This window comes from Amphiura filiformis, chromosome 12 (genome assembly GCF_039555335.1).
Source record: "Amphiura filiformis chromosome 12, Afil_fr2py, whole genome shotgun sequence".
Taxonomy (NCBI): domain Eukaryota; kingdom Metazoa; phylum Echinodermata; class Ophiuroidea; order Amphilepidida; family Amphiuridae; genus Amphiura; species Amphiura filiformis.
In genome coordinates, this window is record NC_092639.1 from 24,505,386 (window position 1) to 24,521,779 (window position 16,394).

Below are 16,394 nucleotides of genomic sequence, written 5' to 3' on the forward strand. Positions count from 1 at the left end.
ATCTACAGACAGTTGTCTTCGATTTCATTCAAAACAAACCTTTACCTCTTTACCTATACCTCATCTCGTTTGTAGTAGAGAATTATGTAATCTGAACTCGATCTTTCTAAAAACGTGTAGCTCGTAAATGTTGAGTAAAAAACCATTTTGGCCCTCCAAATCTTTGTTAGTGTGTACTTATGTTCAACTTGATGTAAAATCCAGTCCAATCCCTCTTTTATACGAATTTCTCTGTTATCTGAATGGATGATCTTCATAGAAAATATGTTTTAATTTTTTGCATCATACTTTCATCCTCTGAAGCATTTAGAAGGACATATTTATAAAGCACTCAAAAAGTACAATCTTATAGTGTTGTTACTGATTAATCTTTTGTTGTCCAAATTTTAGTTGTCAGACAATCATTGCAGAAATAATTCACATATCCAAATTTTCACTTATCCGGTCAATGCTTGGTTGTATCATATGGGAGGTTGATGAATGATGAAGGAGGTTGGATGTGTAACAAAATCTATTTAGTTGTTCAATCAATGTTATGATTTATTCAATTATTAATGTTTTATAAAATTGTCAAGGTCAAATGACATTGACAACGGATTGGATTGCCAACCAATGTGCAAACTATGATTTGATGTTTAAGCTTAATAGAACGAGAAGATTGCCATTCACTGACCATATTTCAGCCTAAATGAGAACCCTACCTATGACATATTGCCAATGGTTCATCAGCTGTGCTAGGGTCGCTTCAAGTGCATCTAAATTGAGGCAATTTCACGCTGAGAAACCGCAAGAATTCCCCGACCTTTTCCAACCCCTTCTCTGAGGCCAATATAATGAGCTCATTTGCCTTGGCAAGCAGAATGTGACATGATCACATGATCAACTTTCATGGAGATATCGGAGTATCTTCGTATTACTATAACACATATTATTTCCTCTTACAAACTCCTATTGTTTATTCAATATTGGGTACGGTTTACCGAATAATTTATGTGGGCATCCCCGAAAAACAGATTTGCAAATGCCATATTTTTACCCTCTCATAATTCATCAGTCGTGTCTGACATGCATTTACTCTTAATGTCCTTATTTTAGTTCATGGTTGGATAGTTGTCATCAATTAAATGAATCAAATATTGCACATTTTATAATGACATGTCTTTGAGCCTCTTTTCCTTTGCAAAAGTAAATGATCGCATTTAATCGTGTTTGATAAAGCAGTACATTATGGAAATTAACAACAGAAACTGTTATAAAGTCACATTGTTGATCATGTTGATCAATGTTCTAGTTTCTAAATTTTGTTGAAATTTATTTTCGTACAACCTAAGACAATTCAAATTTACATTTCAAATACTTTTTGCCCATAACTCCAATCCTAATCCTACTTATAACATAATAAAACTGTATCTGAATCTGAAAGTAACTAAAACTGTAGCTGCATTTAGGTATGTCTTCATTGTTATTGCCTTAACTGTGCTGATGTATTTTAGGGACACTGTCTACTGGTCTAGAATAGTAGAGATTTTTAGATGTTATATAAAAAGAGTATGAGAAAGGTTGATATCTAGCTGCGAACAGCAAGTGAATTACAATTGGTAGGAATTCAAGATATCTCAGAGTAGGTTTACGACAGGAGTTCATACCAATGCCGGACCGTAGTGGAAGTGTAATGTAAGAGCTTAATGAGATTTGTTAAGGAAAATTACCATGTCTTACACCATGAACATACATTGTAGGTGCATGTCCTGGATGACTTAAAATAGCTGAGTTGGCAAAAATAAATTTTGAGTTAACCTCTCAAATGTGATATTTTTATGGGGAAAGGCTTACGAGAAAATCTTGTGTATCAGTCATGACATACAGCTTAGTAAAATTTTACAATACTTCTGATGTTTCTTGTAGCAACTAACTGCAGCTTTGTATTCAATAGGATAACAAAATATCATGTGTATATTTGACAATCTGTGTCTGTGGATGCGTATGTCAAAATATTCTTGATGAATTGTCTCATTATTATTACTCCTGTTTCCTTTCTCATTTATTCGTTTTTTCTTTATGTTTTATAATGTATTTGCTATGTTGAATATGTATTCTTATAATAATTAATGAAACATAATGTAATGTAATGTAATGTAATGTAATGTAATGTAATGTAATGTAATGTAATGTAATGTAATGTAATGTAATGGTAATGTAATGTAATGTAATGTAATGTAAAGCTGTATAAAACTAATACTTTTAGTTCTTGTCCTCTCCCGACTCAGTTTCTGGTATAAATCAGATTTGTTTGCTTTTTTTCAAAAAAGTTTTTATGCTTTAGGTTAGAAACTCTTTATACAGGTAAATCAAGAATAAGGAGGATAATTTTGGAGCTTTTTTGTGAATTTATCCTTCAGAATCTAACATATGAAAAAAGAAAGAGAAGTGTCCTTCTCCTTTACCTCAAGCACTGTTGGAAAAGACTAAAACAACTCGCAGTGTTAATTTTACATTGACCGCGGTGATATTGAAAATAAAAAACCCTCCCTCCCTCATCAGTTCATAAAAATCCACCGGACGAGAATTCTATGTGGCGAAATGTACTGAGTTGACACCAGGGCTTTTCAAGTACCTACTTTTGGTTTTGATCACGTGGTTAAGTTCCATTGTCGTAGCTATAAGCTCTCGACTGAAGTTGTTATCGGTATTCGCCGTAGAAGTAGTGACGTAACAGGATTAATTACCATAGCAATAGGCTGGAGAAGTTATGTAATAATCGGATTAACTACCATAGCAATAGGTGAAAACAATACATCGCGCTGTACTACAAACAGGTTACACGCATCACCTATGTATGTCTGCAATCATAGATTGAATACAATACCGGTCTTTTCAAAGATACTAATCTTACATGTGCGAGTGATCAGCATGATATGGTTCAATGCAGAGGTACCGAGGTATATTCAAAAATTGTTTTCACCTATTGCTACGGTACGGGCGTAGTTAATCCGATTATTACATCACTTCGCCAGCGTATGGGTTTACACTAATTTTGAATGTATTGCCCCGCACTATAACTAAAGGATGCACATTATCACTTGTAAGTGTGCAATGATAGATTGACTACGATACCGCTCTTTTCAAAGACACTTATCTTACAGGTGCGAGTGCACCGCATGATCCGCTCACCTAGATTAATGTTAATCTACTCAGATATTTTACTATAGTATGTTTCGCCAGCTATCTTGTATTATTCATTCTAATTTCTTGATTTTTGAGTTCTGAACAATAGAGAAACTAAAACTGAATGTGTAATAAAGTGCCATGTATTGTAATTATGCAATAACATACCGACATTCGTTGCACTGTAATGCAATATAATGCAAAAATGTCATGTAATACTGTTTTGTGAAAATTATGTAATGTACTGTAGTGTTATGTAATATAATGTAATGTAATGTAATGTAATGTAATGTAATGTAATGTAATGTAATGTAATGTAATGTAATGTAATGTATTGTAATGTATAGGTATAGTAATGTAATATAATATAATGTAATGTGCGGAACTGTATTGTGTTATCATGTTGTTATCATGGTCATATGATCATCATCTGGATACATAAACCCACAATGTAAAGGTATTGAAGGTCGTTCTTTGAAGATCGATGTTCTTGTTTTTGAATTGGCTGTATTCGTCAATGTTACAAATTTTCCCCCTATATGTTTTATACCAATTCTGGATATCCATTAATATTTTAATATAATGGTTCTTACAAATGTTCAAAATAAAATGTGACTTACCCGTGGTCTCCTGTGTTTATTTTATCTGCTAAATCTTCTCTTATCAGACATGGGTTAGTTTCACATTCAAAACTGAAGAAGCCTGGCAACTGTTGCTTACATGTACTGAAATATTGGGGAAGGTGAGTAGAAGCTTAAGAATACATCTTGTGCACATTATGAAAAATATCTAAGCTAACATAAATACAATAAAACCGATGTAATGACATTTTAAAAATTACTATTAATTTTTACAATCATTAACCATGTTAACCATACATTTTTACTTCTTCTACGAAATGCTCAATTTCATATCATGACATTGAGTGAGTTATAGTTGAATTACTTTGACATGGTTCTGCCCAACATGAATTTGAATTACACAGATGGGGGAAAAGGATGCTCTACAGCAAATTCCTTCCTTAATTTCTTCTTCTTCTTTTCTTTCTTTCTTTCTTTCTTTCTTTCTTTCTTTCTTTCTTTCTTTCTTTCTTTCTTTCTTTCTTTCTTTCTTTCTTTCTTTCTTTCTTTCTTTCTTTCTTTCTTTCTTTCTTTCTTTCTTTCTTTCTTTCTTTCTTTCTTTCTTTCTTTCTTTCTTTCTTTCTTTCTTTCTTTCTTAATTTTTATATCTTCTTTCCACATTTCCTCCCTTCCTTTCTTCTTTCCTTCCTTGCTTCCTCCCTTCTTTCCGTCCCCATCCCTATAATTTATCGCTACGTACAACCTGCGGCATGAACCTGTTTTGATGTTAAACATAACACATTGAAATGTTTATCCAGCTACAGTTTTATTTGACAAGTACATTGAATCAAAATACTTACCATAAATTACAATTAATTTTGATTTGATCACCGCTAGGATATTCACTTTTTCCATGACAACATGTACCTATGAATATGAAATAAAAATATGCAAAATATAAAAGTTATTACTTCATGAATATATTATAAAAACCCATATGTACATTACATAAATTTACCACAGCAATAACATGAATAATGTAGCAATAAAAGTAAAAATCAAATTGTCCAAATTTGGAACAAGCGCGCACATTCGAACAAGATATTACTTTTTTCTGTACATTTCTAAACCAAGTCATCGATTGTTGAACTTAAGGGTTAGCTTTTGAAATGCAGTGATTTTTTCTTCTAAATCCTGCGCAACATTTAAGAATGCAAACATGACTGCTACAAAGTAAGAACTTAATGATCATGATCAAGTACAAATGTACCAGTTAGGTCCTTCTTGTCAAATGCTTTCCAAAACCCGTAATATAGCATAATTTTCCTTTATGATCATGAGAAAAACTACTGTTGGTTTTTTTTTTAAGGAAAACAAACCCACTTGATTGCTTCAAGTTGATACATTTTTTTGCGTAGGTTGAAGATGAAAACAAACCGGCGTGAAGATCCCCCATCCTTGCCCATGAACTTGACCTCTTTACTCCCCCCCCCCCCCACTCAACATGCCTTGGACATACCCGTCCATCATCGACCAGTATAAAACTTTACTTTTAATGGACAGAGAAGTCAAACTGGACCAATGTCATGGATGTTAGTCAACAAAATTCAATACGTAACGTGGTGAACATAAAAGGTAGTAAACCGGAAAAAATATGTAACATTTGTAGAAATACTGGTAAAGATGAGTCAATTGAACTGACATGACTTGGTATTCATATTCTTTGATTTGAATGCCCGGTTTGAATGTGATAAAACAAAATGTGAAAATGTGAACAAAATATGAAAATAAACAAGATTTGGAACCCACAAATTAATATAGGCCTAATATTGGTAAATATTTTCACACAGTTTTAAATGAGAAATAAGCACTTTTCATATTTTCGAAAAAATAAGAAAAAAACGCACACTTCTCTAAACCAGTTTACTGTCATGTGTGACGAATATAGCTAAATATGAGACCCTAAAAATGTTACCACTCTCCTCATATGACCGTACCCAGCTTTCCACTATGATCCCCCAACCCCATCCCCTCCCCACGGGGCCGGGCTCAGGTGGATAGCAGAAAAGGTGGAGCAGAAAATGGACGAGAAGGAAGACGAAACGGTAAGATGGATAAGGCCAAAAGAATGATAAGGCCAAAAGAATAATTCAAGAATATTTATATTGTTTATTTGTTGTGTAATGTGTAAATGTTTACTCCAGTAGTGTTTTATATTATTTTTTTGCGATTTTTTTTTTTTTTTTTGGCCTAAGATGACAAAGCACCTGGTAAAAGCAATGCAGCATTATGTCATATTTCCTCGCACCTCTTTGTGTCTGTATTATGTTTCCGTTGTTTAGATAAACATCAACAAATCTGGCTGGTTTTATACTCTTGCTTTATACGTTCAGCAGATTTGTCTTTATTTTACATAAGTTTATTTTTGACAAATACGCCATACACCTGGGATGATATGTGTCCCAGATGTACATACAGTTCAATATGTTTCCAAACATTGCCATCTGTAGTCTACCTTTCTGGCAAAAATTCAACTACATTGTACTACACGTTCCATTCTCAAGTATCCATTTTACAAACCAACACATGAAATGTTTAGTTCGTGTGCTTTTTAGTAGTTTTGAAGAATTTTGTTGCTTTGTTTACACGATCAATTTCATCAGCGTTATCTAAAAGGTTTACCCGCGAGTGCAAGTGCAATAGTCAGATAAACCTTTTAGATAACGCTGATGAAATTGATCGTATAAACAAAGCAACAAAATTCTTCAAAACTACTAAAAAAGCACAAGAAAAACATTTCATGTGTTGGTTTGTAAAATGAATATAAATTAGAATGGAACGTGTAGTACAATGGCTATATCACATAATGAGATCAAATCAAATCAAATCAAATCAAATCAAATCAAATCAAATAGTTTTTATTTCCAGATAACAGCAAAAATAGATAACAACACAAGGAAAATGGACAACGAAAGAACAAATCAGGCACGCCGTACCTGAGCCCTTTTGTAAAAAAAAAAATTAAAATACACATTTGAAAACACTAGATACCAATAAGGCCGTATAAAATTAATGTTTTGGTTCTCGTCCAGAGGATTTTCATGAATTGATGAGGGAGGGAGGTGTTTTTTTTGTTGTTTTTTTGTTTTTTCAATGTAAAATTAGCATTGTCAGTAGTTTTCGGTCTTCTCAACAGTGCTCGAGGAAACGATGAGGCCCTTTTTTTTTTTTCAAATGTGAGATTCTGAGGATAAACCCCTAGAGTACCACAAAAAGACTTGGAAGTGATGCTTGTTCTCTAATAAACTTATTTATATGTATGAAGATTTCATAAATCATTCCAAAGTCTAAAAAAAAAATGAAAAATCTAAAAAAAAGAATAATACATTTTCAGTATTTTTCTTTTATCTCCAACAGTGCTCGAGGAAACGATGAGGCCCTTTTTTTTTTTTTTCAAATGTGAGATTCTGAGGGATAAACCCCCTAGAGTACCACAAAAAGACTTGGAAGTGATGCTTGTTCTCTAATAAACTTATTTATATGTATGAAGATTTCATAAATCATTCCAAAGTCTAAAAAATTGAAAAATCTAAATTAAAAAAAAAAAAATCTGACAAATCCCAGAAATTGAGGAGGGAGGGACGAGAACCAAAATATTAATTTTACACGGCCTAACACAACACAAGAAGGCATATTAAAAGTACCAAAAGATTAGTATAAGATAAATGTCATAGTAAGAAATTATTTTTTTCTTTAGTTGATTGCCTAAGGTTATAATATTAGTTTCAACGTTAGGTTTAGGGTTAGGTATGCCCAGCGAAATTTGATATTTATTTTAGACAAGTTCAAACTTCTAGAAACTGTCATCGTGCATTGTTGCTCTATTTTTCAAGGTCATGTCGCTAATAAGGACATGTCTACCACTGTCTACACGCTCATGTACAATCATTTTGGGAAAACGAATAAAAAAAAAGTTTTAATAACCTAACTAACCTGAATATAAAAAATTATTACGTGCAACAATTTATGAAATTCAGTTGTTGTTGTTTTAAATAGTATAATATTTATGTATTTATCGTCATACCATGATCTCAACATTCGCGGTTCATAGAAATGTTCACGATAAACAGATGTAGGCAAACTCGTCAGTACACTTAAAATGTGCATTTGTGTGTGTTTGAAGCCGGAGTTTGAAGAAACAATGACAAATATAAACGTACTTGGAATTGCATTCCGAAAATCATTTACAGATAATATTTTTGTAGTATTCTCAAGATCATATGAATACAATATGAACAACGTGCAATTGACTCTCTAGACACTTAAGGTGGTACTACACCCCTGATCAATTTTGTGACTAATTTTGTATTTTCTTAAAAAATAACTACACACTGGTAACAAAAGTTATGTATATTATAGGGACAAGGAATCCAATTACTTCACTAAAATTTCAGTGATTCAAGACAAGTGGTTCATTATATATGTTAAGAAATGAGGTACATTCTAGCGGTACCTCTTTTCTTATCATAAATAACGTACCGCTTGTCTTGAGTCACTGAAATTCCAGTGTGGTAAATGGATTCCTTGCCCCTATAATATACATAACTTTTTTTACCAGTGTGTTATTATTTTTTGAGAAAAATGCAAAAATATTCACAAATTTATCAAGGGGTGTAGTACCACCTTAAATAAACATTAATTTATCTTAGTCAATACTATTATTTCTCAACGCCACCACTTTAATATTTCATCTCTTAATAAAAAAGATTATGCACATTTGAATTTGATGTATTTTTTTCATATTGTAAACTTTTTTGGCAAAAATTAAGCCATGATAAGAAACGGAACTGATCCAGTAGTATGACATTTCATGAACTCACCAACCGTGTTACCTACAGAAAAATATCATGCATGATTTCATAGTCTCGACATCATAACCGAAATCTTATGCTGCACGATAATTATAGACCATTCAACTATTTTGACACGAAACAGTTCATGTGTTTTTCAAGTTATATGTAATACGGGTTGTCGAAAACCTGTCGCCCTTCACAGTATCTACTACCTCATGCAGTGTTATTGCTAAAAGGCATGGTACTCGGTTTAGCATCTCAGGCCTTCTTTTTTTCCTTTTATATATCAGTTGAATATTATTCTTCCGAACATCAAATTCTATAAACAATAGAAGAATGGATGGAACAAATCGGATCAAATCTGCTCTTCAAATTTCGCAATGAAAATTGAAATCTACAGTTATTCCTAGCAGATTTGATATTTTAAACCCGCACAAATGGAACAATATTGGCCGACTGAATCGTTTGAAAGGTGATAGTCATGAGGTACTTGGAGGAAGACTTTGAAAAAGTCACTGACAGCTTTAAAGGAGCCTGGTCCGATTTCATCCTGTGCTAGTGTTCAATTATGGGTGAATGACCTTGAACCACATTCCCTACCTGCATAATTTTAAGGCTGGTTTTCGATCCATTTTGACAGATTGACAAAATACGCATTTGAAGATCATGTAGAATATTAATAATATTTTGAACTGAAATTGAACCGTTACTATATTTGATGTATTTTAAGTTTTGTCTATAGTGTGCGCGTAGAAATCTTTTTGTGTGTATTTTAAGCATTTAAAGCCTTAAGGGATCTAAAATGAGCGTCTATTGCGTTTCGACAGTATTTTTTGTGGGACATGAGAGCACCTCAGACCTATCAAATTGCATTCTGAATACGAAGCATGTCTTTCTGATATCAAATAATTTTCATTTTTGAAAATCACAATATAATACAAATGTTATGACAAATTATAAAAATTTGATATTTTTCAAATTTTTGATATATAACAGTCCTCGAAGTAAATTATATAAATCTAATGATATATTCTTAAAGTGTATGTAGCAGGGAGGAAAAGCCGACGGTCAATTGAAAATTTTGACCTTTCATATTGAAGATATGGATTTTTTTCCCAAAAAGACCTAATTTTTTTTGGGTGTTTTGGGGAAAAAAATCCATATCTTCAATACGAAAGGTCAAAATTTTCAATTGATCGTCGGCTTTTCATCCCACCTACATACAGTTTAAGTATAAATCATCAGATTTATTAAGTTTACTTCAAGTACTGTTAAATATCAAAAATATCAATTTTTAATGATTTGCCATAAAATGTGTATAAAATTGCGAATTTCAAAAAATCAAAATTATTTGATATCAGAATGACATTCTTCGTAAACCATGAACTGAATTACCATTCCAATTATAACTTTAAAACTTGCATAATTGTATCTCTAACTATGGTAAACACTTACCTTTTTCAACAATTGGTTTAGGTGGATTTAGTCCTAGACAAACTTCCCAAAAATCCGGACAACAATCACTTTGAGTTCTGTTACAAAAACTGTCGCAATAGCACAGAGTTTCTGGTCCTTGTACTGGATACGGATTGTTACACGCATCGTCTCTTCCCTCCATACAGCATCCTACTTGTGCACAGTATTTCCCCAAAGCAGGCACAATCAAAACAATAACAGTGATTAATAGTAGTCCAAATAAAGTTTGACTTGGTGATCTTTCTCCCATCGCGGCCATCTTGGATCCACAAATTCAGCTACCTTTTCATTTGGCGAAGCAGACGACGTTCTCATGCGAGCCCAGCGGGCTCTCTCACACAGTCAGTCGCACTGCTGACTTATTGCAAAAAATCTACAATAAAAGGACATAAATAGTTGATATTAGGCAAATTATCTTCCTGCAGTCAATCGAAATGAAACATTTTCACAAAATACGAGCCAGTTTTCATGTTTGCCACACTCCCGCGTAAATCCTGTTTTCAATATTTCGTCTGCTATCGTCTGCACACAACTGAACTCACTGTGCTATTTTGGTGTACTGTTTCATTCACCTGTTCACAGAATAACTTTAGGATTTTTTCCTGAAGAACTTTAGCCAATCAAAATAGAAACATGTATGACGTAGTTGAAACGTCACACCCTCCTGGTGGTGATTTCATGCTGTTTGCCAATAATATTGCTTTTGGATATAACTTTACGTCTGGAAGAAAACTGAATGAATTTAAACATAATAAATGTGAAAACATGTGCTAATATTGTGTGCACGTTGCACTGCTATATAGTGATGCTAGTTTTCCCGTAACTTTAATATTCAGTACAAAGTAACAACATGAATATGTCTATATAATTGCATGTAAATAAGTTCCAATACTTGTTGTTGTTTTTTGATAGCTCCCGGCAATATAATAGACAAATTACCGGGTCAAGTGTAAATCACATTAAGTCCGTGTTTTCAAAATATTAAAGAATGGAAAAAGTTAAGAGTAACTGATTACTGAAATCACTTGAAGAATGTTGGAACGTGAGGCTTACGATATTAGATTAATCAATATAAATGCAAATCAAGGGCAATAGCATTTATGATAGAAGAAAATATTTTGGTCGTTTTGTTTGATGAAGCGTAATAAATCCGGTATTATCAAAATTGTCATTGATATTGCCATATCAAATAAATAATCCCCGGAAAATAATCATACATAATGTACTTCATTCAATTAAGAATGCCACCACAAGAGATAAAGTAAAAATTACATGTATTTGTTATTTATTATCACTTTATAATGATACATGTTCCTCATTATACGAGGGTCGGTCAGTATGTAGTGAGAGTTGACTTGTAACCCCATGCGATGGCGAAGTTACGTAATAAATCGGATTAACTACCATAGCAATAGGTGAAAACAATTTTGAACATATCGCGCTGTACTACAAGCAGGCTGAACTAATCTCCTGTGTATGTCTGCAATCATAGATTGAATACAATACTGGTCTTTTCAAAGATACTAATCTTACAGGTGCAAGTGATCAGCATGATATGGTTCAATGCAGAGGTACCGCGTGAACGTATCAGTGCAGCGCGGTATACTCAAAAATTGTTTTCACCTATTGCTATGGTAGTTAATCCGATTATTACGTAACTTCGCCAGCGTTATATGGATTATTTTCATGGTATTTCTTTATGATCACATAAACACTGTACCTTTGTCTTTCAAACAACACATGTAAAAATTATATCGCACACTTGATTACGTAACAGCATCAGCATAAAATCAATGTTCTACAATCACTGGCTGAAAATGAGGTATTGTTGTATATTCTAGAATTTCCCGGGAATTAAAGTATGGAGAGTATGCCTTTTGGAACAGTATTATAACTTCCAGCTCACAAAACCATCTTCTTCGGGCTGGAAAGGTTTTAGTTTATTTATAATGTGTGGGCAATATGTGTTATTTTTCACAAAAACAATGATTTTCTTTCTATAAATATTTTGATATTGCCAACAATAGCAAACGTGGCAATTTTTTTACCAGTTCTGTTGACAAATGCCCAAGCATTAAAAAATATTTGAAACCGTGATTAAAATATAACCATGATAACTGTTATTCACTATTGTTACATTTATACAAAAAGTAGTGGTATAAAGAGAGAGGTCACCGTTTGAGTGAGAAATTAAAACAATTCTGCTCATGTTCATTTGAGGTTGAGATCATCCATAAAAAATAACATGAGTTATTACATTTCTATTTACATAGCATTTTGTAATCTTTTAAGTCCTTTTACGTGAAATTTTGCATTTTTCACACATTTCCAGCATGTTGTATCGTTCATACCACCTAATCATGCGCAGATTGTTGTTTGATTTGCATCAGTTATCATCGTACTGAGTTTCAGTTTCATTTTGGAAATAATTAATGTGATTTGTAATAACTGTTTTATCATTTTCGCCATTTTTGCAGAATGTTGCTTCCCTTCAAGTCCTAAATTTGTTGAAGTTCAAAGACGTCCCATTTCTACCCAAGATTAATGGCAAGTCTCATATTACCAAATGCAGACCCAGGCCCTAGTTATTTCTGCCCAAAACTAGTCATGTGCACCATGCACTTTTGCTGTTCTCGGATGTTTTAAACACATGCCTTTGCTGTAATTTAAAAGGCCCGCCTTTTGGCGTGATTTGGCAGTGTCCCTAGTCTATTGATTTTATGCTAATGCTGTTACGTAATCAAGTATATGGTATCATTTACACATAGGTGGTTTGAAAGACAAATGCACAGTCTATATGCGATCATAAAGAAATTCCACCAAAGGTCAACTCTCATTACGTATTGACCGACCCTTGCACATGCACTATTCCGTCATAAATTTCTAACAATCCGTGTATAATTTTACTGTAATTGTAAATAGCCCATAGCTCCAACAGTGGCTCCGGAACGGGGGACCTGCCCCCTATAATTTAGGTGGCTAATGAAAAGTACCATGATAATCTGGTCCCCAATATTTAACATCTTCCGGAGCCTCTGTCTCATGTAGCAAATCGTCGGATTTTGAGGTTCTTGAGTTAATGAATAACAAAATTGTTTAGCCACTGCAAAGATGCAGGGATTTGATCAAACGTTTTGTCAGTATAACTCCAACTTCGCCTTATTAAGGTGGTACTACACCACTTGATAAATTTGTGACCATTTTTGCATTTTTCTCAAAAATAATAACATATATTATAGGGGCAAAGGAATCCAGTTACTGAACTGGAATTTCAGTGACTCAAGATAAGCGGTACGTTATTTATGATAGGAAAAGACGTGCCGATAGAATATACCTCATTTCTTAACATATATAATGAAACACTTATCTTGAATCACTGAAATTTCAGTGAAGTAATTGGATTCCTTGCCCCTATAATATATATAACTTTTGTTACCAGTGTGTAGTTATTTTTTGAGAAAAATGCAAAATTAGTCACAAAATTTATCAGGGGATGTAGTACCACTTTAAATCCTTGACTTGAATCATAAAATGTTTGGGGAGCCTTGTATCGTTGAAGTCGTTATATTCATAAGATACAGTTGTTCTTTACTTGATAGCCGAATAAATATCTTACAGAGGTATCATAAGTATTTTCTGAATTGACACTGAATGCCTGACCTTTCAGGTACTCCAAGATACTGGAATAAATTCTTGATCAATTTAAGAATTTCCATTTATATTTATTCATATTATTTCGAGAGATTTATTTTCATTTTCAAAGTGGGCGGTATAAACATCCATTATGATGGGTATGTTATTAAAGTTTTAAATCAAGAGGGTGTCTCTTTGAGATCATTATTGTACAAAGGCTATTTACCATTCATACACTGCATAAAATACTTAAAAATAACCATAACTGATATAAATCTAAGCAATCTACGCATAAGTTGTTCATTATACCGCGATATCTATTTTCAAATACAAAAAGCAAACAGACATACAATATAAATTTATTATAATAACCGTTATAATACCGTATATTACAGGTCTGCTATCTTAAAATAGAGGTCTAGTTGTTAAAAGATACCGACCAGATACTAACTAGAGAATACTTCAAAAATAAATCGTATCGTATAATTTACATATATTTGTTTATTTGGTTAGATTGGAATGTAGTGGTAATAATAGGGATATCCCGGTCCATTTTGCTACTTCGGGGTGCGATGATAATATTATTTCCTCTCAAAAGAGGAAAAATCGCCCTTTGGGTAACCAGAAAGACGATTTGTACGTGATGTACAACCCTTACTTGGTGTATTGCGTGCCAAAGATGTAAGCCCCCAAACCATATACTTGGTTCCATTGACATATTTTGTATGTTCAAACGAAATAATATGAGTTGACAAATTTGGAAAATATGCTTCTTAGAAAGTACCGCGAAAGGAAGAGTTGCGTCTTATTTATGATGAGATAGTAAGGAGAAAATAGTTTTGTTGTGAGTTTCTCAACTAAGGGATTTAAACACCATTGGCGATTTTGATTTGTATTTCTATATTTTCTGTAGGTCAATGAACCGCAATGATATCTTATTTGTATAAATTTGGTTGTTTTTATGCCAAATGATTATGAGCGATATGCCGAATAAGAGCACCATATCATTGATCCAAATTCAGATGTTTGCATTTTTGGAACAATCATAGATATGCCAGTGAACAGACAACAAATGGCAAACGTGAAAATAAACTGATAAATCTGACATTAAAATGAAATTTAACTGTAGTCAATTCCATTTGAAAAACACACTCCCTTTGTGGAAGACCTTTCTTAAATCTGGGCAATTCCACACTAACGGAAGGACATTTGCACTGAAACAACATTTCAAACTTTGGAATCACAAACCCCATAGTTATATCAAACAAACGTTGCCATCTTATTACTATTAGTACTATTAATGCTACAAATGTACCTTCATATTCCAATTTTTTTTACGCAGAAATACCTTTTGCGTATGAAATATGAATATTAATGAGGTATGTAACGGAAGGGCAGTAAAACGGACATGGATTTTTCACCTAAATGTGTTTTGGATAAATGATGTTAATTTTGTAAGGGAATATTGTTTTCAAGGCGGGTAATGCAATCCTTTGAGTGTTAACTACACTAAATCACTTTTCATTTGAAATTATGTGTTCTGTTATTATAAATACAATGCCTCAAGTGGATTGTCCATGGTAACAGAAGGACAACAATTTTATTAAATTATAGCGCATAATAAAATACATAAGAAAACAAAAATCACCGCAGTATATAAAACTTTCTACCCTCATTGAGTGATTTTGTACAAAAACCTGCAATCAAATCTTAAGGAGGATGTGTAACTTGGGATTCCAATAGGCATTTTTTCATTAATAAAATTCGCAAAATTTGGTAAAAAAACAAGATAATATGGATGACATTGAAACTAAAACTAAAATCCAAATTCTTCCCATTATTTGTTTAGAAACAGAAACTATTGTTACTAAACAAATAAAGTTTTTAGTAAATTCGCTAGTAATACCTTGTCTTGGAAATCGCATTTATCTGATCCTATTCTATGTGTACTTTACAAAAATATTAAAATCTAAAAGAAAAGAAAATCCAAAAAAGACCTTCAACCACTAGCCAATCGGTGATGTGTGACTTACTTTTCTCAAGATTATCTGAAACAACAGGAACTGTTCATAATAGCACTGGCATAAATAACATCAAGAGCGTTTCGAATGATGAAAGTGCCTCAAGATATTGTATTCCAAGTTGAGTATTGGTGGTGTGTAAATGTCATTTGAATGTTTACTTGTCCCGTTATGTATCTACTACTTCAACATTTTTGAAGTATGCAACAATCAATTGAGTCAATTTTGTTTATTGACACTAATTGTGCAAAGCAACACCAGTCAATTTAAAATAACTATGCATATACAGGGAAGGAACAATGCTTACATATATATGTACATCTCTTTTAAGCTAAACTATCAATTGAGTCAATTATTTCATTGATATTTACCTACCAAAATGAGGGGAGTCAATCAGCACAATCAATTTTACAAATTTATTTGTGTATTTAAGAATGGAACATAATCAATGAGAAACCTACACAGATAAAGTTTACATGGGGTTTCACTGTAAAAAATAATGCTATTTTACGGTAACATTTGCCGTCAAACACTTTGGAATTTTAATATTAGGTATACGGTAAAAGTAGAACACACACTACTGTAAAAATTTACAATTTACAGCAGAATTGCAGTATTTGAGTTAAATTTTTACAAGAGTTTATTGGCAAATAAGCTGTATGACTTTGATTTTATTGTTTTGGTTT

At 32.8% G+C, this 16,394-nt stretch overlaps 1 protein-coding gene across 2 annotated transcripts in view; it reads right to left on the bottom strand.

Moving 5' to 3' along the window:
• The window catches only part of LOC140165968 (uncharacterized peptidase C1-like protein F26E4.3), a 44,957-nt gene that overhangs the window by 18,070 nt on the left and 10,493 nt on the right, over positions 1-16,394 (bottom strand). For both annotated transcript variants that reach the window (XM_072189328.1, XM_072189327.1), the window contains exons 2-4: positions 10,034-10,427; positions 4,586-4,652; positions 3,786-3,890 (exon numbers count right to left, since the gene is read on the bottom strand). In XM_072189328.1, the coding sequence (XP_072045429.1) occupies positions 3,786-3,890; positions 4,586-4,652; positions 10,034-10,313 (452 nt within the window). In that variant the 5' untranslated portion in view covers positions 10,314-10,427. The remainder of the gene's footprint in view (positions 1-3,785; positions 3,891-4,585; positions 4,653-10,033; positions 10,428-16,394) is intronic.